At 39.2% G+C, this 27,406-nt stretch overlaps 1 protein-coding gene across 2 annotated transcripts in view; it reads left to right on the top strand.

Moving 5' to 3' along the window:
- The window catches only part of PRDM2 (PR/SET domain 2), a 52,175-nt gene extending 29,549 nt beyond the window's left edge, over positions 1 to 22,626 (top strand). For both annotated transcript variants that reach the window (XM_026053599.1, XM_026053600.1), the window contains 4 exons: positions 4,586 to 4,696; positions 5,270 to 9,638; positions 21,491 to 21,625; positions 22,575 to 22,626. In XM_026053599.1, coding sequence (XP_025909384.1) covers positions 4,586 to 4,696; positions 5,270 to 9,638; positions 21,491 to 21,599 — 4,589 coding nt within the window. In that variant the 3' untranslated portion in view covers positions 21,600 to 21,625; positions 22,575 to 22,626. The remainder of the gene's footprint in view (positions 1 to 4,585; positions 4,697 to 5,269; positions 9,639 to 21,490; positions 21,626 to 22,574) is intronic.
- The last annotated feature ends 4,780 nt before the right edge of the window (positions 22,627 to 27,406 follow it).

Genomic DNA, 27,406 nt, shown 5'->3' on the forward strand with positions numbered 1-27,406 from the left:
TCCTCTTTTTTTCCCCCCAAGAACCTGTGTCTTGAACAAGGTAGAGGAGTAACTTGTTGTGTATCAAATTGCAAAAAAACTTTGGATAGCAGTTCAAAGCTAGTTTGTTTACTGTGTGCTGCAGAGTGGTGGATGCTTTTATCAACAAAATAAATGAGCATGGGCTAGATGTGCTAGTGAGCTGCAGGCAGTTGTGTTGTCTACAGATTCCAGAGGAATACCTCAAATAATACCAGTAATTTCTTTTTCTACTTAGTAGCCCAAGCTTTGGGGGGAGATAAACATCTGTTTGTCCTGATGATCAAAGCATTGGGAAATCTCATATCTGATCTCAAACATCTTTCTTTATAGTTCTGTGAGCATGTTTTTTCATTTAAAGTTACTAAGGCTGGTAATGTCTTTCACAATTTAGAGTATTTAATGTTAAGATTCATGCCAAAATGTAAGGAAATGCCATCTCAAGAGAAGTCACTGTCCGGCATTCTTCAATTCCATTTATGTTATGGTTAACAAAAATGTCAGCACAAACGCTGTAGATTGTTAGAGAGGAGTTAGTTTGATCAGTAAGACTAAAGGTCGTAAGTGCAGAAGAATGAAGATTGCTTTCAGTAAAGATTACTTTCTTGAGTAGTGTGTGTGGTTTTTTTTTTTTTTTTTTTTTTTTTTCCCCTTACTTGGGTGACATCTGAACTCCTCTGCAGTACGCAGGATTGTAGCATAAGTATTGGTTGATTATCTGGATCTTGGCACTAGCCCAAGTTTCCGTGTGTCTATTGCAGGTCTTGTGCTAACAGAGATCATACAGGTATTTTAAGGGTATAAAAATTAGACAATGCTTTTGCTGACCTATCTGCAACATGTAGATGAAGGAAATGGAAGCAAAAGGAACCATATTAACAAGTATGTGGCAAGAGATTTGATTCATTCCTCTCTGAGTCTTTGTCACTGTAGACAGCTAGCTTTCATCTATTTCTTTCATTCAGTTTCCTTTGCATCTTTCTTTTGCAGTTCTTTTAGCACACATACACATATGTTGATTTCTGCCCTTCATTTATTCTTTTGTCATTGTTTCCATTTCACTTTCCCTGTGTTTCATTCCTGTATCTTTCTTGTTTAGACCAAGTGGAGGATCCAGCTGGCAGTAGCAGCCATGTAGGACCCTTCAGGAACCTGATGGTAAGTGCCCGTGTGTACTTATGCTCAGGCTTCCACCAGGTTCTATACTGCAAGGATTTTTTTTCTCCCTCCTGTGGGCTTCTGTTAATTCTTGACATCTTAAACTTTAAAAAAAAAATTGAGACACAGGTGTCTTAGGTTATTCATTGATATCCTTTATAACAAAATTTCAGGTGCTGGTTTTCATTGGAAATGTGCAGGGGGAAAATGATTCAAATCTTTCAAGYTTACATAGATTTTAAAAAGCACTTTGTGAACTCATTGAGAGAAACTCAGTCAAGGACTATTAGATGCTTTCTTTTAAAATTTCTGAATTACAGATAGGTGAAAGCTAGGAGAGTATACCAGGGAGGTATCACTTCATGAGTACCCTCTTCTTTAATTCTCTTTTCTGGGCATCTGCTTTTGATCTATATCAGCCCTGGGACATTGAAATAGGTGCATCTGTGACAGTCGCTGCAGTGCTTGACTGCAGAGAATTCGAAGGAGAACAGCAACATAGAAAATGACCAAGCTAAAGCTGATCCGAGGAAAACATTGAAAAACAGTTGGTAACTCTAGTTGATACTTGTCACAAATTGATCTGACACATGTTAAATTATATATGTATGCTTGCTATTCTGAGTAAAGGCAGGTGGTAGATGAATCTTCTATTTGAATGTATTTATCCTTAAAGGCCAAGAACTTGAAAAAAAATCCAACTATATCTGTGAGCAGGTTGTTTCCCCCACCTCCCCAGAGTGTGTCAAGCAGTAACTTGCAGATGATCTCTCCATCAATAGGATAAGCAAGGAGGTCRCCTAAGTAATTCAACTTCAGTTAAATTCTGCTATCTAGTGTTTCTGCCATTTACAGTCAGTTTTTGGGTACTATAATGTATTCTGCAAATTGAGGGTATTTCARAATTTCTCTTTAGGGATTGAGTGAATTTTTTTAATGTATAATATCTCACATAKTAACATGATTTCTAATCTTTCTGTAAGAATAAATTAATTGGGTTCCAGTTTGAAGGCTTTTATATAATTCGATATTATGCTGAAATACAACACTGCTTGAGAAGCAGATCTAGAAGTGCCCAGGGCCTGTGTCTGCAGTGCCCTTGCATGCTGCACCATATTGTGAAAAAACCTCTCTAACCATGATGGTTTCACAGAGACATGAGGCCCAGGGAGGCTCTGAGTGTTTTGACTGATGCTTTTTGTTTGTTAGTTTGTTTTTTAAATAAACTGGATCCTTTTGTAGAGGGAAATGGCACTGGTGGGGAGGAAGGGCACAACAGTAGTCTTTGTGGTCCGTGGATCGGTCTTATCTTTCTTTTTTTCTGGTTTTATCTGTAAAGGTGAGAGGCACGCATCTAAAACATCGCCTTGAAAGTCTGCACACTGATACTGTTCTTCAAAGGATAAGCAGTCTGCAATATATTACTTACCAAGTATCTCACAGCTAGGCTCTGTTTTGATACTTTGCTACTAATGTGAGTTGTGATGCGTGTCCAGTTCCCTAGAAATGTACTGAAATTTTTGCAAGGTTTAGTTCCTAGAAATGAGACTCGTGATGTTGCATTTCATGAGAGACTTGGAAATGTATTTGACATTCTTCTTACTCAGAACTTCTCTACTACACGTTGTTACTAGGAGCATTAGAGATGCTTATTGAGTTTTGTTCTAATTGAATATTAGGTAGCCTATGAAATAAAGAAGCACTTAAACTCCTTATGTCTGTGTGACCATCAAAACGTTCACTGAATCGTGTGGCAACTTGCCAGCGTCTGGTATTGAAACCTCGTATTGTACCGCCAAGTGAGGTGGAGTTCCTTCATTCAGGAAAATKTTAAAGATAGTAATTGTTATAGTATTAGAGCAGATTAAGAGAGAATTGCTAATTTAGTCAAGGGCGTGTGTGTGTGTGTATGTTTTCTAAAGACAAAATTCTGAACTTTGACTGTGGTATCAGTTTCTCGGACTAAAAACTCTTAGCTTGGAATAAGAAAAAATGGCTAATTGGTCACAAACTGAAGCACATTTCRGGGAGAGACAGTTAAACTCAAGCTCTTTGGGAAATAAATGTAGGTGATTATTCATATAATATAGACTGTTAAAATATAAACAAGCATATTCTTTTTGGTGCTGCCTGGCTCTCTGATCTGTTCTAGAGGAGGGGGCACATACTTTGAAAATTCCTGTGTGAATAGAGGAGCACTTTTCTCTAAACGCATCTACAGATTCTTGGCACCAGATGTGAAAAATATTTTTAAGGAAGAAGGAGGAATTTGTTGACAGGATTATGAGTTGGAAGAATGTGCTTTTAAATGAGAGATGGATTTAGGGCTATGATTCACACCTCTGACTAGAGGGAAGGGTCAGTATGTTAGAGTAGCATTCTTTATGTTAGAGGGAGCAAAGGAGGAATTCGGATTGCTGATCTTGAAGAATTCTCATTCTTAAGAGCTGGATGTGTGGAAGTGTAAGGTTTCAGAAGAAACGGGTGTCTCAGCTGCAGGGTTATATATAAAATATCAGTCTACAGGGAAATAAAGTATTAGCAGTGACTTCAGCTGGAAGATGTCTTGACTGAATCTTAAAGCACGTGGGGGGAAAATAATGATGATACTACACCTTTGTAGTGCAGTAGTAAATGAAGTTAATGATGTTTTAGTTTGTCTTCCATCAGTGATTAAGTCTTTGTATAATGCCTTTTTGTCCTARCCTTTACAGTGTGTTCATCCTGCACAACTATTAAATCCTTCTTAATTTTTCAAACAGCAAGTGTTGGCAAACTTGTTTGTGTCAGCGGACGTGATAAAGAACCTCACTGCTATTACCCAATTCCATCTAATTTGTTTTTACTGCCTTTATCTTTTTGATCCAGATCATKCTGCTTTTAGTCTTCTGGTAGTGTTTATACTTCCTTGCTTTTAATGTAATTGTCTTATCCAGGTCATTATTCAGAATGTTCGAACAAGTATAGAAACATCTGTAGGATTCCACTTACGGTCTTCCAGTTGACATTAAAGATAAATAGTATACGAACCAGTTTCATATTTTCTGCATACTAGTATTAGACACATTAATCCGGTAGCCATGTGAAGGGTTTGTGTATGAGATAAGCTAGTTAAATTCAAACAATACAATGCCATAAAGTTGCTCGTTCAGAATCTTCTGCGTTTTTAGAAACTCGATGTGTCCTTACTTTCGATTTCTTTGAGACTTGCTACTGTACTTATAATCACAGAACAGATGCGAAAATTAAATATGTTGATGTGTAATTTCAAAGTCATCTTCCCACCATCCCCTCTCTTTATTTTACAGTTTGGCTTTTTGGCGCTTTTAGCATGTGGGGTTAACATTAAATTCTGATATGAAAACTAAGTTACTGAACAGGAATGATAAAGATACTTTTTTTCTCCCAGGCAAGAAAAAGGCTCAAGAGGGTAAAAACAAGGGAAAGAAGGCTTCGGATACAAAGCAGAAAAAGACTGATTTGGATTCTACTTCTGCAGATATGAGGGATTCTAAAGAGGGTGAGAGCACTCAAGTGTCTAYCTTCTGTCTTTTTGAATTTAAGAGGTGCACCGATCGCATTGAATATGTTTGTATTGTGCACAGTCTTTCTTACAGTAATGTGGATGTCTGTTCTGAAAATATGGAAAAACTAATGTGCTGTAAAACTTAGATGTAAATCTGAATTCCTCAGAACATCAAATTAGAGAAAAATACTTCTGTACTGCTTTTTTGACAGTTCTTTGCAATAATAAAAATCAGTGAAGATCTTTCTGAGGATTGTTGAAGTGTTCTGAAGTCTACAATGAAATATTCTAGTACTCTTCAGACTCTTTTAGGCTTTATGATAAATTTCATGTTCATTTTTAAGTTTCTTACTCTGTTGAGTGTGAGTAGTTGTCTGTTTTGCTGAAGCTSCAAAAAATAAATTTGAGTAGTTTTATTTATTTTTTTCTTGCAACCAAATCCAAACACTGATAAATATTCCTTGGGTCATAAATGTTGACTGTTTTTGTGATAGAGGGCAGATAGAAGAGTATCATGTTTTGGATGGTTGTTAAAGTGGCTCATACTTCTTGTGCTTTGTTTATTAGGTCCTAAGGAGGAAGATGAAAAGCCTTCCGTTTCTGCTGTGCTCTCCGTGGAACAAACGGCTGTGATTCAGGAAATGGTAAATCAAGATGTACTTCCTAAGTTGATGATCCCCAGTCCCACCGGTGAGTCGCAGATGATAACTGAAGACACCCAAGGAGCATCAATAAACTGTGGATCAGATGGATCAGATCATTTCAATGAGGATGAGGAAGAGGAGGAGGAGGAGGAGGAGGATGAAGATGAGGAAGATGAAGAGGATGTAGACGATACCAGTATGCCTAAAGAGAATGCTGAAATGCCTTTGATATGTGAAGAAAAGTTAGATTCTATGGAAGAGCAGAAGAGTATGTCAGAAGACTCTCCAGAAAGCTCTCCAAAGAAAACACTTGTTGTGAAAATTCCAAAAGCAAATGATGAATCCAATGGTGATGTCCAGGAAACATTTATGTTTCCCTGTCAGCATTGTGAGAGAAAGTTTACAACAAAGCAAGGACTTGAGCGCCATATGCACATCCATATATCTACTATTAACCATGCTTTCAAATGTCGATATTGTGGGAAGGCTTTTGGTACGCAAATTAACCGACGAAGACATGAGCGGCGTCATGAGGCGGGGCCTAAGAGGAAACCTTTCTTAACACTAGCATCATCACAACACCTGGATAATGTTGGTGATAACCAAGTAGTTATCGATGATGGTCTTAAAGATGACTTGAATGTTACCGGTCTTGTGCAAGATTCCGTAGTCTTGGATTCTGAGARAGTCTCCCAAGAAATTTCCAAATCTGCTGAAGAAAATAAGGAACCCAAAGAATTGCATCCATGTAAATACTGTAAAAAGGTTTTTGGAACTCATACCAACATGCGGAGGCATCAGCGTAGGGTTCATGAGCGACATCTTATTCCCAAAGGTGTCAGAAGAAAAGGATTCTTTCCTGAAGAGCCACAACTTCAAACTGAGCAGGCCGCACCAGTCCAGAGTGTGTACATAGCAAGCACGGAAGTGGAAGAGGACGGTGAAGTGGATGATGTTTATATTATGGATATTTCCAGCAATATCTCTGAAAACTTAAATTATTACATTGATGGTAAAATTCAGTCCAACAACAGCACTAGCAATTGTGATGTGATTCAGATGGAGTCTAACTCTACAGACTTGTATGGACTAAATTGTATAATCAGTCCAGTCACAGTGGAAATTTCCCAAAATCTAAAGGTTACGCAAACGCACGTGAATGAACTTCCGAAAGATCCCTCGAGCACTGGGAGCAATGAATCCAAAAAGAGGAGAACAGCCAGCCCTCCTCTTGTACCAAAAATAAAAACTGAAATAGACCCAGAACCTATAACTCCTGCTAGCTCCTTAAATCTTCCTCTTAGCATTTCAACAGAGAACTTAACTTTTCATAAAGAAAAAGGTATTTATTTGTCATCAAAATTAAAGCAGCTTCTTCAGACACAGGATACTAAGAAGATAAGTCCATCAAATGAAATCCCTGAACTGGGACCCTCTGTTACATCACCACCTATTTTGCCTCCAGTATCTAGTAGGTTCAAAAGAAGGACCAGCTCTCCTCCCAGCTCTCCACAGCACAGTCCAGTACTTCGAGACTTTGTTAAATCAGGTGAGGGAAAAACTGTGTGGAATGATAGTATTCGGAGTTCAAAAATGCCAAAGTTAGAAAGCCACAGCAACTCACCTGCATGGAGCTTGGCTGGAAGGGAAGAAAGAGAGACCATGAGCCCTCATTGCTTTGAAGACTATAAAGCATCTAAGGACTGGATAGCAGCTCCAGCTTTTGGCAGTGTGTGCAACCAGCAGCCACTGGATTTATCTAGTGGTGTAAAACAAAGAGCTGATCTTAAAAATAAGAATCAGGTTCCTTGGGAATCTGTATTAGACTTAAGTGTGCATAAGAAGCCTTGTGGTGATGCTGAAATTAGGGAGTATAAAGAAAATAATTCCCTACAGCCAACCTGTAGTGGTATTAAAAAGAAGAAACCAATAACTTGCATGTTACAGAAGGTTCTGTTGAATGAGTATAACGGAATGGATGCAGCTATGGACAGCACCCCCAGTGCAAACAGAAGCCCAAGCCCCAGCAAATCCTTGGAACCTCAGGCAGAACCTGGCGTGGATCCCGGTCTGTTTGCATCTTCTGTTGAAACCCAGCCCCCTAGTTCTTCCGTCTCTCCTGTGCCACAGACATCTGTAGCTTTAATGTGCCAGCTGCCTCCTTTGCTGACACCAACAAACCCTCCTTCCCCACCACCCTGCCCACCCGTCTTAACGGTTGCTACATCGCCTCCTCCCCTCCTTCCCACGATACCGTTACCCATTCCAGATGCCTCTGCAAGTGCCACTAACACATCCTCTTGCCCATCACCCCTCTCTAACACTACTGCCCAGTCCCCTCTACCTGTTCTTTCACCTACAGTTTCTCCTTCTCCATCTCCAGTTCCTTCTGTTGAACCTGCTGCCTCACCTGGTCCTCCTACTCTCTCCTCTTCCTCTTCGTCGTCGTCTTCCTCCTTCTCCTCCTCATCATCGTCTCCATCTCCACCTCCTCTTTCAGTAGTTTCTTCTGTTGTTTCCTCAACCGATAATCTTGAAAATASTCTCCCAATTATAAAGCAAGAAGAAACTGATAGTGAACAAAAATTAAGAGAAGATCCTCAGACTTCAGCTGAATCAGGAATAGTGCAGGAAACGTTCAATAAAAACTTTGTGTGCAATGTTTGTGAATCACCTTTTCTTTCTATTAAAGACCTAACTAAGCATTTATCTGTTCATGCTGAAGAATGGCCCTTCAAATGTGAATTCTGTGTACAGCTCTTTAGGGATAAAACAGACTTGTCRGAACATCGCTTTCTGCTTCATGGAGTAGGAAATATCTTTGTTTGTTCAGTCTGTAAAAAGGAATTTGCCTTTTTGTGCAATTTGCAACAGCATCAGCGCGATCTCCATCCAGACAAAGAATGCACACATCATGAGTTTGAAAGTGGGACTTTGAGACCCCAGAATTTCACTGATCCCAGCAAGGCGAACGCAGAGCACATGCAGAGCTTCCCCCAGGACTCTCTAGACCTTTCTAAGGAGGAGGATGATGAAGAGCTAAATGATTCCTCAGAAGAGTTGTATACTACTATAAAAATAATGGCTTCTGGTGTAAAATCTAAAGATCCAGATGTTCGTATGGGCCTCAATCAGCACTATCCAAGCTTTAAACCACCTCCCTTTCAGTATCATCATCGTAATCCTATGGGTATTGGAGTCACTGCAACTAATTTCACTACCCACAATATCCCACAGACCTTTACTACTGCCATTCGTTGCACAAAATGTGGAAAAAGTGTTGATAATATGCCTGAGCTACACAAACACATATTGGCATGTGCATCTGCCAGTGATAAAAAGAGATACACACCTAAAAAAAATCCAGTGCCACTGAAACAGACAGTGCAGCCAAAGAATGGCATGGTGGTTCTAGCTGGCCCTGGAAAGAATGCCTTTAGAAGAATGGGTCAGCCTAAAAGACTTAATTTCAATGTTGAGATAAGCAAAATGTCCTCAAATAAACTGAAAATAAGTGCATTGAAAAAGAAAAACCAGCTTGTCCAGAAAGCTATCTTGCAAAAAAAGAAATCTGCACAGCAGAAGGCGGAGTTGAAAAATAATCCATCYGAGTCAGACTCTCATATCTGCCCATACTGTAATAGAGAATTTACTTACATTGGAAGCCTGAACAAACACGCATCGTATAGCTGTCCCAAAAAACCCATCTCTCCATCCTCTAAAAAAAATTCATCCAAAAAAAGTGCAAGTTCTTCGTCAGCTGCAGGCACTGAAAAAGGAAACAACCAGCGTAGGCGAACAGCAGATGCAGAAATCAAAATGCAGAGTATGCAGGCTCACTTGGGCAAGACGAGAGCACGAACCTCAGGACCTGCGCAAATTCAGCTGCCTTCTGCATCCTTCAAATCAAAACAGAGTGTTAAATTTGTACCTCCAATTCGATCCAAAAAGCCAAATTCTTCTTCAGCCTTGAGGAACTCTAGTCCCGTAAGAGTGTCCAAAATGACTCATGTTGAAGGGAAAAAAACTAAAGTGGTAGCCAAGAACAGTTCCTCTGGCATCTCGAGCAAAGCATCCCGGAAATTGCATGTCAGAATACAAAGAAATAATAAAGCTGTTTTGCCAAGTAAGTCTGCTATGGCAAGTAAGAAAAAAGCAGACAGGTTCAGTGTAAAATGTAGAGAAAGGATTGGAGGCCCTATTACGCGAAGCTTACAGCAGGCGGCTAATGCAGAGGCAGCAGAAAATAAAAGAGATGAAAGCAGTACAAAGCAAGAACTAAAAGATTTCAGGTAAGCTTTTAATTTGAAGTTCAAACAAAATCAGAACACTTTGCTTGCTTTTCTATTTTTCTTGGTCTTTTTCAAGTTTCTTGTGTTTAAAGTAAGGAAAAGTTGAGGTTTCTACGACACACGGTTAGCAGCTCAGTCATGCTGTGGTATGATGTACATACTTAATGCATTTTTTCACRTTGTCAGGAAATAATGCATAATTTGTACAGAAAATGTCTTTATGAATTGAACTGAAAATKCTGGGAAAAAAAAATCAGTGCCTGAGTGCATAGAAACCTTATGTCAATAAATGTAACGTCCTTGAAGATGACAACCTTGTATTTGATATCTGGCAAGTGGTTGCCCAAAATAATTGTCTGTTCAGTTATGGTGGTTCATTAAGCTAAAAATGGTGACTGCGTCTTTACCTGTTTACCAAAACAGCTTGAATTTATTGGTCTTCAATAAAAGATATTCTCTGTGTATCAAATAATAATTAAAAAAACCCTAAGTACTTCAAAAAAAAAAAACTGTGTGTAAACTAATTGAGTCAGATCGCGAAATACTTACACATCTGTTGCTCCTCTATAGAGGTAAGAATGTGCAATTTCTTTGTGAGAAGTATTATGCCCTTGTGTTTTAGTATAAACAAATTTTATAACTAAAGTACCACTATATTTCATTTTGAGATAAAGTATTCTTTTAATCACAAGTAAAGATAATATTTAAAAGCAGAAAACAATTAAAAACCATCTTAATCTACGTGCCTGAGTCCCACATAAAGTTCCTGCGTAGTCTCTCAAATCAACAGGATAGTTTGAAAACTGCAGTGTTTCTGCTGGCAGGCTCTTGCTGTGTCGTTCCTGGCATATAGACATCTGAATTGCCTCAGTAGCTTCCACAAAACTCACTGGGAATGGTGATTGGTAATTAAGAGCTGTCTTATTTTTAGTGGTAGTCCATGACTATGATTACCACCACAAGATTTATGGTGAAAGGTAATTTATCAAAACAGTTGGTTAGGGGTGGCGGGGGCAGTGGCASCCTCCTTCAGATGAGGTGTTCCCTGATTGATTCGTCAAGAAGCAGCAAAATCCAAACCACGTGTGGCTTCTGTTTCTTACAGTGAAGACCTTTGAGGCAGCAGTTCTGTGGAAATGCTTCATATACAGTAAAGTCTCAACAGAACAGAATCATTTTGAGGAGCTAGACAGGAATTTGACTTAGAATTGTTAATACCCAAATYAGGACAATTTGTAGGAAGAAGGTGCATTACTAGAATTTGGTTAATGGCATAGAAAATGCCTTTAGTAAACAAGAAAAGTCAGCCACACGTATTCTCTCAAGCCATCAGTATATTTGTGTCACTTAATTCTGATCAGTTCCTTAGTGATAGGTGCAAAACTGTCTTTTACATGATCGGTAGAATTTGAAGCCAGAATGATATATCTTTTCATCTAAATTAAGTGCTTGACCTTAAGCAAAAAGAGTRAGTGCTTCTAAATTAGTGCATATAGAAGTTGCTTAATAGGAGGAAATAAAGTTTTACTTGCGAGTAAGATTTCCCTGTTTCAGGTACTGTACACTTCATTTTGACACCTTGCAGTTTGGTTTAATGAGTAGTTACGCTAGAAGAATTTTTGCTTTTTGYGTCAGAAATAATGTTCATAAACAGTTCATTGCATTATCTCTTTGTTATTTCATTATCTCAAGAGTGAAAAAATTCCTTTTTTACCTTTATACACTGCTATGTGATGACACTAATGTCATCACAGACAAACATCATCACAGGGTGACTTTGAATCTGCTCTATGTAGACATTGGGTTTCTTTCCAGGAGATCTTGATTCTTAATATTCTTTCAAGGCCACTTGCTTCATGTATTAATTGTCTCAGAATCTGTTTTTTTTTTTGTTTTTTTTTTTTGTTTGATGGTTTTACCTTTCAGTTTCTGTACAGACATACTCCGTTCACAAATAGTTTGTTTTGTCATTTATATTTAGTTTTTGTTTTTTATTTTCTAGGAATCTTCTGTAAAAACAAAACAAAAGTCCCTTAATGACATGGTAGAGCTGTTGCATGCTCCACTTAGGATAAGCACTACGACAATGGATGTGAAATCCACCAAGCTTGCAAAACCAGCTGAAGCTGACTCACAATCATAAAATTGCCTGCAGGCTTCTTGCTAATACTCAGTGCCAGGTGTAGATTTTCTTATTTGGTACCTGACACACATGCTGAGCTACAGGATGATTCAGATAAGGAAGGGTACTATTAAAAAAAAACGCACGCAAAACAAAAACAGAAAAATTAACCAAATCTAGTCAAGTGAATGCTTAGGTTCCTGAGTTTGGCCATACCTTCCTGACTGGCCCCATACCTTCACGAATGGTATGCGTACAAACAGCTCAGTTGTCAACCTTGCAAGGCAGGTTCCCTGTTTATCAATAGTTGTGTAGATTCAGGGATAAAAATATTGCTACACTCAAAAGTATTTTGGTCATGTATTAAGTCTCYTACAGCCTTTCTTTTAAATGAATCAGTAGAGAGGTTCCTTAGCATGACAGAATTTCCTTTCCTTCCCACCCTCTCTCACTCTGAGTCTTTTAGAGGGCCAGCATATGATGGGAAAAAAAGCCTGATTTGGATGTTTTATGAATTTTCCAAGTTCCTATTTATACATTTAAATACAACTTTATATAGCAATGAAATAACAATACCAATTTATAATGAATACAGTGTATCTTTTTATTGGTAAAAAGGGTAGAACAGGGCTACATACCTGTATATTTTGAAAGTTAAATATATAATTGCTCTAAAGGATCTTACACCTCTATCTAATAACTTAAAACAACAAATCGGTCTGTTGTTCTTAAACAGCATTTATGGAAATATCATTTCTTGTGTGTTCATAAAGCTTTCAACATGAATGATGGAATTGATGGAAAGTGACTAGTTTCATTATACACCCACCCCTTTTATTTTTTGTTCTTGACTTAAAAAGTAATCTACCTCTTAAAAATTGTAGTTTAATACTTGTTTGGTGAATTTGTGCCACTTTAACTTTCACTTTCACTATCATTCCCATTTTGTTACATTTCTGTTATGGGGACTTTATGTTGAAATATTGTATAAAGCATTTGTAGCAAGTTTAAAAAATAAAATATTTAAAATTATTTAAATTGTTTTGGACACTTCAATTGTACTATATGTGATTTACATTTTACATTAATTTCATTTTGTTTTCATTTTGGGTTGTTGATCTGGAGCATGTTCCTGTATTAAAGTTTGCTGTTAGTTATATTGTTTCTTTTATTGGAGAGTGATATAAAGTCTATTCTAATGAAAACATTAAAAATTGCAATTTGACATACAAATGGGGTTGTCATTGCTTTTGAATGCTGTAGCCTTTCTGAAGATACTTTAAATGCAGGTAAGCAAGTGAAGAGGGATTTTTTCCAGCATGCACTACACCATGCAGGTTTGTCAGCTGTAAAGAGTGGTGCTGGTGGTGTTGCAAGCACTTAATGGCCAACTAGATGGAACTATCATACACATTTTATATAACTGTAACCAATAAAGTTATTTTTTTAAAAAAGATTTGTGGAAAACTTGCTTTATGGTATGAAAATCAAAGACAAAACCAAACAGTGTACATCTAGAAGGAATTAAGCCTGCTTGCATCCTTTAGTTKTCTACACCTTGCTCACTAAAACAGATTTATACAATTTGACACTTAATCTTTGATTTTGTTGTAAAGATAGTTAATATATCCAATTGAAAGGGTTAAAATGAAGTCTAGTCTTCAGTTATATTTCTGATACTACAATCTTCAGTTTTTATGTGCTTGATGCTTCTAAAGCAGCATAATTGAAAAACACAGTTTAAGAGCTTGGGATCTCTTCAGAATTTTAAATGTTGCRTTTGTCTATCCAAATTAATACTTCTTTTTAAAGGAGATCTTGGCAAAAGCTTCCTCTTTGCTTCCTAATATAGTAAGTTGTTCCATGAAGATGTCATCATCTTGGCCATAACAAAGTTATCCCTAAAGTTTAACTGATGAGGAAGATCTAATAAAATGGTGTGGAAATTCTAATACTGTTTGTTTTTGCATTTCACATTTACATTGTGAAAACCTGTTCTGTAGTTTGTGACAAAAAGTAACTAAGAAGAATTCTTAATCCATGTTACCATGCCAATTACRTATCAGTTAGTTGGCAGGACATTCATGGTAAAAGGTTTTAGCATTGCTTAGGTTTTGCTGTATTTACCTCAGTGAAAAAAAATTGCCTTTTACATATCCATAGTCGCGTTTGGATATTTTATGATAATTAGAAAACAAGTAGAAATTGCCCTGCAGTTTTTCATTTATTAGAGGTGTGGCACAATCCTATTCTTAAGTCATTTTGTATCTTCCTTGGGTTATTGTCAACTAAAATGCCATCAGGTGTTTGGTCTTAGTACTGTATTTGAATCATGTTGTCAACATCTGTTAGTGATACCCAGCAGCAAACTGATGATAAATGAGCCGTATTCCTTCCCTCACTGYGTGATGCTGTGGCACAGTTTCTCTTGCCATGGTTGCCGCGTCTCCTCTGCAACAGTAAATGCTTTTTTGCACCCAGTGGTGCTGCTGCTTGGACGTAGTTTGCACAGGGTCACGCACAGCAGCTCCAGAGCCAGAGGTGCCAAATGCCGGGGTGAACTGTAAGAAGCATCAGGGAAGGAGATGGGTTCTGAATAGGCTGCTGCCCCCACAGAGGAAACGGGCACCTTTTATAGCTACCATTGCGATTGCGTGCTGTTTGCATAATGAATTTCTGTGGCTTTTATTACTTTTTATGACCTGAATSCTGCAATAATCAAACTGTATCTATGCCTGCAAAATACTGACCGTTCTGGAAATATCTTCAAACAGGCATTGAAAACAATTAAAGCGTCTCCTGTTTGTGGAGAGTATAACTGAGCTGTTAGCCCAGATCAAATGCGGCATCAGTGTAACAAAAACAGTAGTGAAATGTGTGAAGGTAGGAGATCTGACAGGTTATTTTCCCTTTTCTYTACTATCTGGTATGCTCAAGGGAGTTAAAAACACCTCTGAGAAAATGCATTGCGCCTTGTTCAGTCTAGACATTGCAGTAGARTCCAAGTAACAGCCAGGTCTCCTGCGCATCGTATTCCTGACCGGGAACAACAGGGTTTCTGYGAGTTACTCACTGATGTAGGTGAGCATACTTCTGGTGCTGTGCTTTGCTAGCATTTTGTATTGCAAGTCTTTTCTTTAAAATTAGTTTCTTTTTTGAACTTTTTTTAAAAAAACTTTTTTTAAAAAATGCTGGTTTCCGATTATTTTCTGTAGATGTCATAGAAAACTAGACCTTGTCAATCTTATACATAATTTTCAATTTAAATCTGGGAGAGAATAGCATCTCCTGCTTAGTTTATTACTGCTTAAACGTTTGTTAGGATGTTATTTTTGTTGAGTGTGGGATTGTTCAATTCACCCATTCATAATAACATGAAGTGTTTTTTTTATTTGTTTGTTTTTGTTTTTGTTTTTTTTTTTTGAAAGTTAGCTTGAGTCTTTTTCCATACTGGTTTCCTGGTTAGGTTTTGCTTAATTACCATTAGAGGTAGAAAATCCACTATGAAATCCACATGCTACAATAATATTTGAGAAGTCAAGGTGAGAACCTTCTGTACCTCTCCACAGTAAGTGATAATGATGTCCTGGAGAATTTACAGTTACCAGGTTAAAGGATAATAAAAAAGGAAGGGGAAGCATTGTAGTTAATGTAAGAGCGAGAAGCCAAATGTCTTCTCCATTCTTAAGAAATGGGTGGAAAAAGAAAAAAGGTACAATAACACCGTCAGATCATCAGTAGCAGCATTAGAAGAGACTGTCACCCCACAAAGCCCAACATCATGAATTGCTGAACTGCAGCCTTTTCAGTAGCAAGGCAGTTTCTATTTTCACYGTTTAGATTTGTGATTCACTCCCCMAAAGAGATAAAGGACAGGGCCTGAATGACAAGGGCATGCTGTTGTGGATCTGAGCTTTCGTGGTAAGTGAGTTATTAAAAGAGGTAAATATTTACATCTTCTTTTAAAAGATTTAGAGTGAAAATTGTGTGACTAGTGGGACATTGCATGTGTTTTTGTAGCAATACAGAGTATTGCACCAAGGCTGATTTTGTGCCATCTGAATAGCYGATAGTAGTCAACTTAAAGCAGGAATTTTCAAAAGAGTTGGTTTACTGGGAGCTTGTGAAGCTACCCCTGCGTAGCCACAGTAACTTGAATTAATTTTTAAAGTGAATTGCTTTAATTATGTGAAACTTCGGAGTGGATAGTGATTGCAAGATCTAAGCCGAAAGCTAAAGGCTACTTGGAAGAGATACCTTAGAAGACATTTAGGRAGAAAGTTCAAATGCTCAAAAGATCTTTTTATGCTGGAATTTAGACTGCCTTAGAAAGTTCATAGTTTCGTTCTTCCATGTGTGGGCAGAATGATGCATACATGCTTTTGGTAGAGTGTACTTTTGAAAGCAYATGTTTTAGGAAGAGCACTGAAATGTGCAAATGCTTTTGAGATATAAAGACAGCAAAACATCACTGGGCTCGGGAATGCTCGAGCAGGCACCAAGTTGGATCAATGTTTTTCCTTGGTAATCAGCAGCTATTTCATGCTCCTAACACACTCAGAGCTAAGGTGGTTTGTGCAACACAGTGCAAGAATCAGTAACAAGTACTTCAGTGTGCTGTTAGCTGCTTGTTCCTTGCAACCCTTTTATATTTCACAAGCCAGACAGGGTCTTCTGAGTCATGGTTTGGATGACGTTACTCCCAGAAACTGCCCAGGGGTTGTGAGAAGCGGCTTTGATTACTCAGCGGGTGATGTCCCACTTTCCACAAGTGTGAGCTCAGCAGTCAGCCTGTGTGGTGCAATGTGGCATTAAGGAGTTGGAAATGTGCTGCCTTTCAGCTGAACAGCAAAACCGAGGCTTGTACAACAGTTATTGTCTTACATCAGTCCAAAAAACAAACCATGGTGGCTGGGCCAGTTTCAGCAGAGCCTGTCTCGGCTATTTCTGCACTTYAGGCAGTGCTACGGAGCAAAGTAAAGTGCCTCCAGACACACGAGCCCTTTCTTACAATTGTGTCGTGTACGTGGGGGATATGCTACTTACCGGGGGTGTTTGAAGGCCTGGCCTGGAACGAGCTGAGTCTGTGTTTACTTACTTCCTTGTTGCCTTTTGGGGTTGAAGTACAAGTAACCCTGGGGCTTTGTTGCTTCTCTTGGAGGGAATTTGCTTTGGAAGGGCTCAGGCAGACCGAGCAAACTCCTCGCATGTGCAGACCATAGCAGCAGTTAAGCCAGTTTCAATATTCTGTCATATTTCAACTGTGGCTTGATGGAAGAATTTATCTAACATTTAATTTAGTTGCTTCTTCTACTAAATCCTGCAGCGTGAAAGGAGACAAGAAGAGATTATGAAGAGATCTCTGCTCCCTCCATTAAGATGCTTGGAGAGTTACACATTCAGGCTGTTTTGTCACTCTAGTTTGACACTGAAGTTGCATTCCCCGTTTGTTGTTGCAAATGCTTTCTCTCACTGGTGTCTTTTAAGTCAAAAAATGTGTTGTGGTTCCTTTCTTAAGCATATGCTGCCCTGTCTAAAGCAAATTATGTAAAGTGCAGGACTGAAGGGTTGTTCTACTTGTGCTAAACAGTTCCACTGCCCTTCAGTAATCTCTCCTAGAACTCCCTGGAGGAAAAAACTCTGTATAAAGCGAACTAAAAATCAATCCCAGTATACCTTTTCTCATTCTTTTCCTTTTTCTCGAATGTGGTTCAGAAGATAGAAAGGCTTTTTATCAAATTATCAGATTAGTTTGCATGGCAATATAGAAGATATATTGAGTATGGCTACTTTTAATCCAAAGTTGTTCACCTTTTGGCGCACACAATGCTCTACCTTCCTTTGAAAGGGCAGAAAGATAAACTGCAGAAATGATGCTGTTCATCTAAATTTATAGACCTAGACCAAGATTTCTTAAACTGACTAATAATTTATTTGAGCATGATTTGAAATCCCCTGAAGGAGTCTGATTTTTGGAGAGAGCCGAGTGGCCTTTCTTTCAGTGCTGGATCCCTTTAAAGCAGCCTCTTCAGATCAGCAGTTGCTTTTGGAAATCATCTCAAGTATAACTAAACTGACGCTGTTGCATTAATTTTAGGTAAATCTCAAATTCTGTGCACGATCTGAAATATTTTCAGCAGTACTCGAGGCTGTYTTGATGTTCACCACTGAAGTTAGCAGGAGAGGCAGGATTTCAGTGGGAGCAGAGCTAAGTCAGCAATGCAGAAACTTGAAATCCCGCTTCTAGACTGAGCACGAAGAACTGCAAAAGCAACTTCTGAGTTGGTGTGAGAGAGCAATGCTGCTGCAAAGGTAATGTGGCCTGTGAACAACAGTGSTTAGAGGCTGCTGCTGTGTGCCTTTGTGAGAGCTGAGAATGCAAGGATCTCAATAACAGGTTTTTCCAGCTTGGATTCATGAGAGACCTCCCCATGAAATCATATTATTCACGTTATGCTCTTCTGTCATGTGATTACAAGATAAAATCCTGACGTGAGACCCAACTTTGTCATTTTTACAAATAAATGCGCAAGTCTCCGGGTAGCCGCAGCACAAGACACTGCAGTACAAGACTTGGTAGAACAGATCCTGTAGATAGAGTATTTGTCACACGTGTATGGGCAGATAAGTTGGAGGAGGGTTATGTGTGTCTGCCATAAACATGTTGTTTTTAAATTAGGGGGGTTAAAAGTAACCCCCTAATTTAAAACCAGCAAAAAGAGACACTTTAATTGGAGTAAAAATCAGAATCTAAAATTACCTGATTAAGAAATACCTATTTTATCATATACCACAACTATTTTGCTCTGTTGTAGAGCAAAATCAGAGTTTCCCTGATGTGACTAGCAACTATATCAAATCCCTCTAAGGCTTCAGTCTTGCATGTAATTGGGCTAATTCTCCCGAGACTTTTTTAGTGACGTTAGCTAGCAACTTGGAGGAGTTTTAATTGCACAAGCGTGGTGGAAGATGGGGCAGTTTGCATAAGGAAAACCAAATGTATTTYGGGAATGTTTGAAGGAAGGGTGTGTGCCTGCGCCAGAATCTGCTGTTTTAACTAGCTTCTAGCTCCGGTGTGCTGGCACTTCCAAAGCTCCCTGGCCCTGGAAGTGTATACAARTAGGAATTTCATATAGGGAAATAAGCTGAAACCTTCAAGTGCCTGGAGACAATTTGGTTTAGGTATTCTCCTCCTGAAGGATGAGATTTAGGATACTGAGTGCTGCCCCAAAGTGCTCTAAGGTCTAAGAACAGAAAGCTCCTCGGAGCCAGGACCTGCTGGAATTTTGTTGGAGCAGCTCTTGCTAGATCTGTGGTTTGGGTCACCTGTTTTTTAGGTTGYGTGTGTTTTCTTTTTAAGGGAGAAGGCTTTAGGCCTTGTCTACGTGGGAAAAAAAAAGCATCATTTTATTGCAATTATGCTTAAAGCCAATTTAATTAATATCCTGCAATCCCTGTGTAGACACATTAAGAAGTGGCATCTGGTTTGACTTTAATTATAGTGAAAATATATTTCTGAGAAATCTTCTGATTTAAACCTCATAGTTTGAGCGAAAACTCAGTGTAGACAAGTCCTTCCTGCTACCAGGTGGTGGTTTCTGTGCGTTTCCATGCACGTTTACTATCTTTCCTGATGCAATTACCTTTAGTTGGAGTGCTGGGACTGTTGGGGCTGGGCGTTGTGCAGGGGTGCTGGATGGTGCGGTTAGGCTGGCTCAAAGCCCCCTCCCCAGGAGAGCTGCTATTTCCAGGCTGCATCTCCATAGGACACTGAGGAATTCCTTCTCTTTTGCCTGTCTGCAGCTATCCCAGCGCTGGAGCTGGTGAAAGCCCGTGCAAAGTGACAGTACTGAGAATACCCATCTCCATACTGTTTCTGCATGAGAAGGGGGAATTTCAGCTCTCCTTGCCCCTCTGTGAAGGCTGGATTTGCCCAGGTGTTTTTGTTAACCCAAGTGCTCTTACAATTGCAGAAGTTTGGTGCATTTCTTAATGCAGTCTCTTCCTAAATTTCATTTCGCTTCCATTGCAAAGTGTTTTGCTTTGGATCCTGGACCCAGCTGGAGGATCCTGGACCCTATTGCAGCCGGAGAAATCCCAGTGCAGAGGAGGACCCTGATTTCCTACCTCCCTCTGCTGCACAGACATCAACTCAGATGTGCCAGGGATCAGCAGTTATTTTTTGTCTTAGTTTCAATGCACTCAGTTGGCTGAATGAATCGAAGTCGGAACTAGAAGAAAAGCAGTAAGATTGTTAATAATTCAGTTCCCAGTTCCATCTGGACCATCTGAAAAAAATCCCTCTTTACCTTCTTTCTCTGATCCCCTATCTCCAAAGAATTAGCCAATGATTAGTAGCTTTAAAACTAGATGATATAAATTAGGAAAAATGTTTCATGTGTTGTTTTATGAGAAGGTGAGGAAGTGCATTTGAAAATGCAGGTATTCCACAGAGCCTAGATAGAAAAATATGCAAATGTCATTTATTGCATGAAAGCTTACTAATAATTCATTTTTTAACATTAATGATTACTTAAATAGGAATATTCTGAATAAAAAGAAGCAAGGGGATTTCTGTCTTCCAGTAATAGTAAAGATCTGAAACAAAATAAACTAAACCTTCTAATTAAAATTTGTAAAATTGTACTCTTTCACCTAGTCAGAGATTTTATGTGGGATGTTAAAAATGATAAAACCTGGCTTTTATTCATTACCTCATTTTTGCTTTCTGATTTTTACATACTAGACTAATGCTTGAGTGTTAAATTTGCAAAGGCTGAATTGCACTGAGTACGTATTGAGTATGATTTACATATAACAGTAACAAAACTTTGGCAGAGTATTTTAGCCCGTATTTTATCTTAATTTGGAAATAGTTCAAGTGTTTGCTTCACATTTTTTTGTGTGCTTTTGTTTTTGTATTGTAATTGATAGTTTTCATAAGAAATTTGCAGACATTTAATTCTAATATGCAGTTGTACCTTACTACAAAAGCAGTTTGTGAGGGCAAAGTTAATTGAAATGTCCCTTAAAGAACATATATTGAACTCCAAAGATAACTCCGGAGAAAAACCTAGCTTTAAAAATTTGTAGGCAGGTTGTTACGTAATAAAACAATGCTACAAAATATGACTTTGAAGGATATAAATGATTGGATTTGGTGAGAGCAAGGGCTCAACAGCATGCAGGTTGGCGACCCACAGCCAAACTGCTCAAAATCCCTGATGTATATTGAAAGAGAAGACTTAAAAACAGAAAGGGGATTTGTTTCTAACCATCTAATTGAAGAAAGCTTTGCTTGGGTATATATTTGAACTGAGATTGTATTTTAAGCCTTGTGTTTTCACCTGTCTGGTGTTCTCAGGATTTTTCTTGGAAACCCCATTGACAGAGACGTGTTGCTCTCAACTGAAAGCTCAGAGTCTCACTTTGGCTTTCTAAGAAAGTTGGAGTTCTCTGAGTTCACCGCTGACTTTTATTTGTTCTTTGCATAGTTCCTGCTCTGTTTGTATGGGGGCCTGGACACCRCTTCCAGATGGATCTCCTTGCTTCCTACAGATAAATTCAGAGCACAGGAGAGACCCCTTCTACTTTCATAAGGGCCTCTCAGTACTTGCAGTGTGGTTGTCTTTAACCTGTAGCCTACTGAAGCCCCCAAATTAGACATGTCTTTGCTTTGCTTTCCATACCCTGATGCATGTGTGTGAGTTTCTCCTGCTTCTTTGTACAGTTACAGGCTCCGCGTGGCCTCTAGATGTCCCTCCTCCTCCTCGCATAGCACCAGCAGCAGGCAATGCAAGAGATCCCACTGCACTGCGACTCCCGTCCTCAAGGAATAGACCCTTCCGCATGCGAAACAAAACAGGTACAGCTCATGGAGAACGTGCAGAACTTGCCTGTCTATATGCATGTCTATATTGTATGTCTATATGCAAGGATTGCCAAGCGCTTTACAGATAYCCTCCCAAAAATCTACATTTCTACCTTATAAAATAGGTCGTATACCTATTAGTGTCATATGTCTCCTCTTGACTTCMATCAAGTCGTTTTGTTCTTCCATTTCTTAGTTTCTCCATCTGTAACATGCAGACAATCACCTTCTTTATGCTGATAAAGGAAAATTATACTTACTTATATAATACTAAAGGTGAAAATGGGTGCTAGCAAAATCAGGATGCTGCCACCTGACATCTATTCATCGTTAGAACTGTTAAATCTATTCATTGTTAAAACTGTTAAATAYGTTTTTAAAATAACATTTTGGGAATATATTACCAAAATTAAAAATTACCCTGTCTCTTGATTAATGAAATTGGTTGCTAATGAATCACAGAATATTCAAGGTTGGAAGGGACCTCTAGAGATCATCTAGTCCAGCCTTCCCGCTCCTTTTGGCTAAGATCAAGTGTAGTGTAGTAATGAGATAGCCTTTCTGAGCGTTTTAACTGGGATTCTCTAGTTACTTCCTTGTGTTACGCTAGAGGAAACTATGACGCACTCCCTTTAATTGTGGATAACGGGTTATTTCTCTATGGATCTCATGACTGATTTGTGCTAAGCTTGAGGGAAGCCCAAGCAAAGGATAAAACAGGGGCCTTTCTCCTTACAGAGCTCACTGACTGGTCCTGGTTGCAGCTCAACAGGGCCTTATTGCAGGGAGATGTCAAGCAGTTGCTCTGATTACTTAACCTTGAAGTTCGCTCTGATTAAATTAAACTCTGTATGTGTATTTGCAGGTACTAGAAACTTTTGCCTGGCAAAGGTGGGGTGAAGCAACCCTCAAGCATTATTATCCTCTCCTGCTTTTTTCCCAGATGAGGTGAGACCGGTTCCTCGGTAGCCGAGAGGGACAGCGGTTTCCTCTGCTGGGAAGGGTGGCCCGCGGCCGTCACGTTGTCCTTCGGCCCAGGAGGAGAGGAGAGAGCGCAGTGCAGGGCTGCTGCCTTCGAGAGGATGCCCAGCTGAGGATGCTGCTGAGAGGGTGATTTCCGAGTCCCCTGCTGCGTGAGGTCCCTGCATCAACAGCCAGGGGAATGGYGTGGAGAAGTATTCACACAACTGTAGGCAGATTGACCATGTTCAGAGGGTCGACAGGTTTGGATGCGTCTCCTCTTTCTAGGTGAACAGAGAGGGGTTTAACATACTATGCAATTAAATGCGGAAAAGACTGTTGCATCGTTTTAGTTTCTACTTCACATGCTAACGGGTAAAGAACTGGGCGTCCCACAAAAAGGCGCTAAAGAGAGCGGTGAATTTTGCCGAGGTTTCCAGATCTCACGTTTGTGGGTGCCCCAGGCTCTTGACTTTGTACCATTAGCTTTAAAAGGCACGATGCCTTTGCTTTTGAAGTGTGTCAGGACCCACTTTGTTTGTTTGCTTTCAAAGTCCACCTGTTAAATGATCTCTGAAATGCACTGACAGCCAAATTTCATAAATTCTCAAGAAGCCCCCATTGCATTTGTTGCCAGTCTGTTACTCCAGTAGTGGTCACAATTTAATTCCTTAATGAGAGTCCCAGCGTGCAGATTGCCATGCAATGTCAGGCAGCGCTCTCCTCTGCATGCAGAGCTCTGTGTTTGTGGCCCTCAGCCCAAAATCTTGCTCGAAAAGGGTGACAATCACACACAGGAACATCGTCATATATACACACACATATACAGATACATATATATGTTTATGTATAACATATAATGCATATATATGTGTAAAATTGCTGAAAATGCTTTTTAAAATGAAAATTCAAAATTGGTGTAAAAGCTTTAAACAAAAAACACTTTTTTTTGTCATAAAAATGTTTTAGCTACATGTTGTTTAGCTGGAAAGAGAAGGTCTAGAGGATCTTACAATATTTAGGTAGAGGCTTTTTGGATAACTCGTATTGGAGGCTTTCTTAAGTGCAATTGTGTTAGGGAGGGAAGGTTGAGATGTTGCCATAGAGGAGCGAGAAGAGCCATAAAAAAAGCTATATCCCCTTCCCAGTTTTGSAAATGATGCTTCCAGGTCGAGACCGTGAGACCACTGACATTCAGGCTCTTCAGGAAGAGCCCGGGCCATTGCTGGCGACTCCCTGTCCTTCCTGGAAAGTCAGAGTCTTTAGGAGCTGCTCCCCTCAAAGCTTTTGGCTAGCAATAATTTCCTCTTAAAATATATGATGTGCTAATGCAAATCTAAAGCTGCAGCTTTTYGTAGCAGCCTGGAAGACTGAGATTCCCATTTTTCTTTCAAGCTAACAGAAAATGAGGCCCAAATCTGATAGGCAGCATGGTAAATTTTGCTCAGATAGCACAGAAAGTAGCAGTTTCCTGGCCTGTGTATGTCTCAAAGCTGGCCTGCACAYATAGCTCTCTATATCAGTTTGTATCTCTGTTATCTTTAGTTTTCCATGTTTTCTTTCTTTTCCTGAATGTATTTTCTCCTTCCTTTCACCATCTAGTATTAGTATGGTAAACCCTGTTGTTCAGAACGGGAATTATCTTCCTGTGGCTCTGGATAGCACCTAGATCAGTGGAAAAAAATGAATATACAGTGTTAATAGGAACCCGCTCTAATAAACTCTACCCTAAAACAATTTGATAAGGTTTTGATAAGCCTTTGATTTTACCAATGCAGCTTTGTTAGGCATTTTGTCAAAGGTCACACTTACTATATAGTTAATTCTTCACTGGTTATTTGAAGATTGCTGCTGAGGAAGAGCTTTATTGCCAGTCCTCCTTGACATCATCTGTTCTTACCAGTTCTTCGGAGACCCTCCCAACTTCCAGTGACGGTAAGCTGAATTAAGTACAAAATTTCTGGCATGGATGCTGCTGAGTTTAGTGCCTTTAAGGCATACCAATGAGATTATTAGAGTTCACTTTTGTGCAATTTATTTTCACTACTTTTTCTTTTAAGAGCGGTATACAACATAACTGACAAACTCAAGGAGAGGAGTGTGTAAATTGTTGTGATATAGGAACATTTTTGGTTTGTCACATGAGCCTGTAAATATGTATCTACAATTTTAAAAGCACGTCTTTATGTCCCTCGTTGTAAATGCTCCATTTTTAAAGTTTTATAATGTATGTTAACCAACCAAGAGATCACAGCATACAGCTTTACATTGTACTGTTCTATTTGAAGGATCARTTACAGTCTAAGCTGTGGGAGAAAAATATCCGCACCACTGATGAGAAATAACCCATGATTGCACCAAACTTTTCAGCATATTCCCTGAGATATCAAATGCAGATTTTTGGGGAAGGTGGGGAGTTGATTTTTCCTGCAAAAAGAAAAAAAAAAGTATCATTTCTCTATAATCATTAGGATATTTTCTTCAGGAAACTATGCCATTTTTTTTGCAAGGCAAAATTCCACAGTTTTCCAGCAAATTTCATCCCCCGTGCCTGCTGATGAAGCATGTGAAATTTTGTCTTTGACTAAATTTTGCCTTTGACTCTTACCACGAATTCTTGTGAAAATTTAAGGAGAAAGTGGGAGAAAAGCTCAGGTTTTGCATGTAGGAATTTGCGAGATTGACACTGGTAGCTCTGCAGGGCTCTCATGACAATAGTGATGTTGAGAAGTTAATTAAAAATAAACTGTGTGACTATGTGGTATTAACAGGTTGATGCTTGGATTCTGAACATCGTTCYGGAAGGCTGGAAACTCTATTGTCTGTCTGCCATGTAAAGAAAAAGAACAACAATAAATCAATGTGACAAACAGTATCACGGAAATATATTATTTCAGCAAAGGAAGCCTTCAGGTCGAGATCTACTATGTTCCAACTCTGAAATGGCCATATGATCTGTGGGGTTTTAAAAGATTTTTAAGATTTTTTTCTTTTTGGCGGGTGGCAGGGAGGAGGGAGACGATGGAAGTGTCACTTTGGTCTATCAAGCTCCCAAAATGCCATTAAGAGTTAGTAGTTACTGCAGAGAAGCTGTCCTTCCCCAGCRGATTTAGACTCTGGGTCCATGTGCTGCAATGAGCACCCGGGTCGCCCTGTGTAGCTTGGGCTCCTCAGCCAAAGCAGAACCTCTCACTAGGGCTTATTTCTCTTCCAGGGAGGTTTTACAGCGCTGAGGAAGCAAAGCAGCTGATATTAAAGAGACTGAGTTGTTGTCCTCTCTGAGCAGGTAAAAGCTTGAGCAGGGCTGGAAAGGTGAGGTTGCAAAGAACAGGACAACAGGCAGACTCAGCTTTACATCCGAATATTTGTACTGTAAGATATATTGCTAATAACAGCACCTCATCTACCAAAYAGTCTTCCCTTCCAAAGTCTTTCATTAACAAGAACCTTGCTGTTACTRGTCCCCATTTCTTGCATGGAGTATTTACGGAGATGTTAAATACCACTATAATGAAGCACCTATTCTGCTMGTGTAATTAATTTAATTGAATTTCATCTCTTTTGCTCACATAACCATGTGGTACATTGTTTTCTGTTCAGTGAGATAATTAGATATTGTAGAGAAACAGATACCCGTTAAGCTGGGACTTATCAAGGCCTTTTTGTCCTAACGCAAACTGCTCCTGCTCTGCTGGCGCTCTGGACACTTGGCTGCGATTGCCCGGAGCTGCTCTTTGCCATTCAGGACTCCCGAACTTCCTTTCAGCCCAACTGACGATCAGCAAGGAGGAAATAACTTGTTGCATCCTTATAAAACTTCATTCACTTATAAAATTTCATTTTCAGTGTCTTTTCCTCATTTTCAGTCTCTCTCGAAAAGCCCCAATGCAGCATATCCCAGTGATCCTGACTTATAATGCCCAAACCCAGAATCTTCCCTCTGTAAGGGGAAACTAAGCAAAGTTGTCTTAAATTGAGAGCTTATGTCTTATGTCCTAAACAGAGTAATATAGCAGAGACCAGAATGATCTGATTTAGGCTTTATAGCTTTCGTTGGGGACCGACTGAGAATAATAAAGGCATAAGGGAAATTATAGCACCATCTTCAAGTAGGAATTACCATTTTACTAGACTCGTGAAATCTTGAAGAGGTGGAAAAGTTAAGAATAGAGAGAAAGGGACTTTCAGGTAATCTTCTTGGAAATTTTCTTTAAAYTTACTCCTTTCCAAAAATCAACAGACTCTGCTCAATAACATTTTCCCCTGATGACTGGGCATCATCAGAGCAAGGAAACAGGCAGTGGGGAGGTGAAGCTTGCCCAGAAATATCTCCTCAGTTGGGAAAGAACAGGGAATGGTCTGTGAACACTTGCCCTTCTTCCTCCCTTCTTCATCCCCTTTTCTTCTCTAAGGACAAGAATATTTGACATCATTTCTTATGGACTCATAAAATAAATAACTTCTTGCTCTGTCACTGTCTTTTTCTCAGACCTTGCGAATGTCTTTTCTATGCCCCAGTTTTCCCTTGTGTAAAWGGGATTGTAGTAAACATTCCCTGCTTTGAGATTTATGGAAGAAAATACTTTACAAAGTGCAGTGTGCAATTTCGATATTATTGAACTAAATCTTGAACCCATTCATCTTTTTTTTTTCTTAAAGGCGGCTATCTGGAATTAAATTAGATAGTAGCATTAAAAGAAACATGCAGCTCAGTAAATACATCTGAACCTCAGGAAATGTTCTCTTAATTCTTGCACATCCCAGTGCACGCTAGACTTTGGTATCCGCTGGTTAGGAAAGGAGGGAAATAGCTGC

The sequence above is a fragment of the Nothoprocta perdicaria genome, unplaced genomic scaffold (genome assembly GCF_003342845.1).
Source record: "Nothoprocta perdicaria isolate Ctin4 unplaced genomic scaffold, notPer1 scaffold_117, whole genome shotgun sequence".
Taxonomy (NCBI): domain Eukaryota; kingdom Metazoa; phylum Chordata; class Aves; order Tinamiformes; family Tinamidae; genus Nothoprocta; species Nothoprocta perdicaria.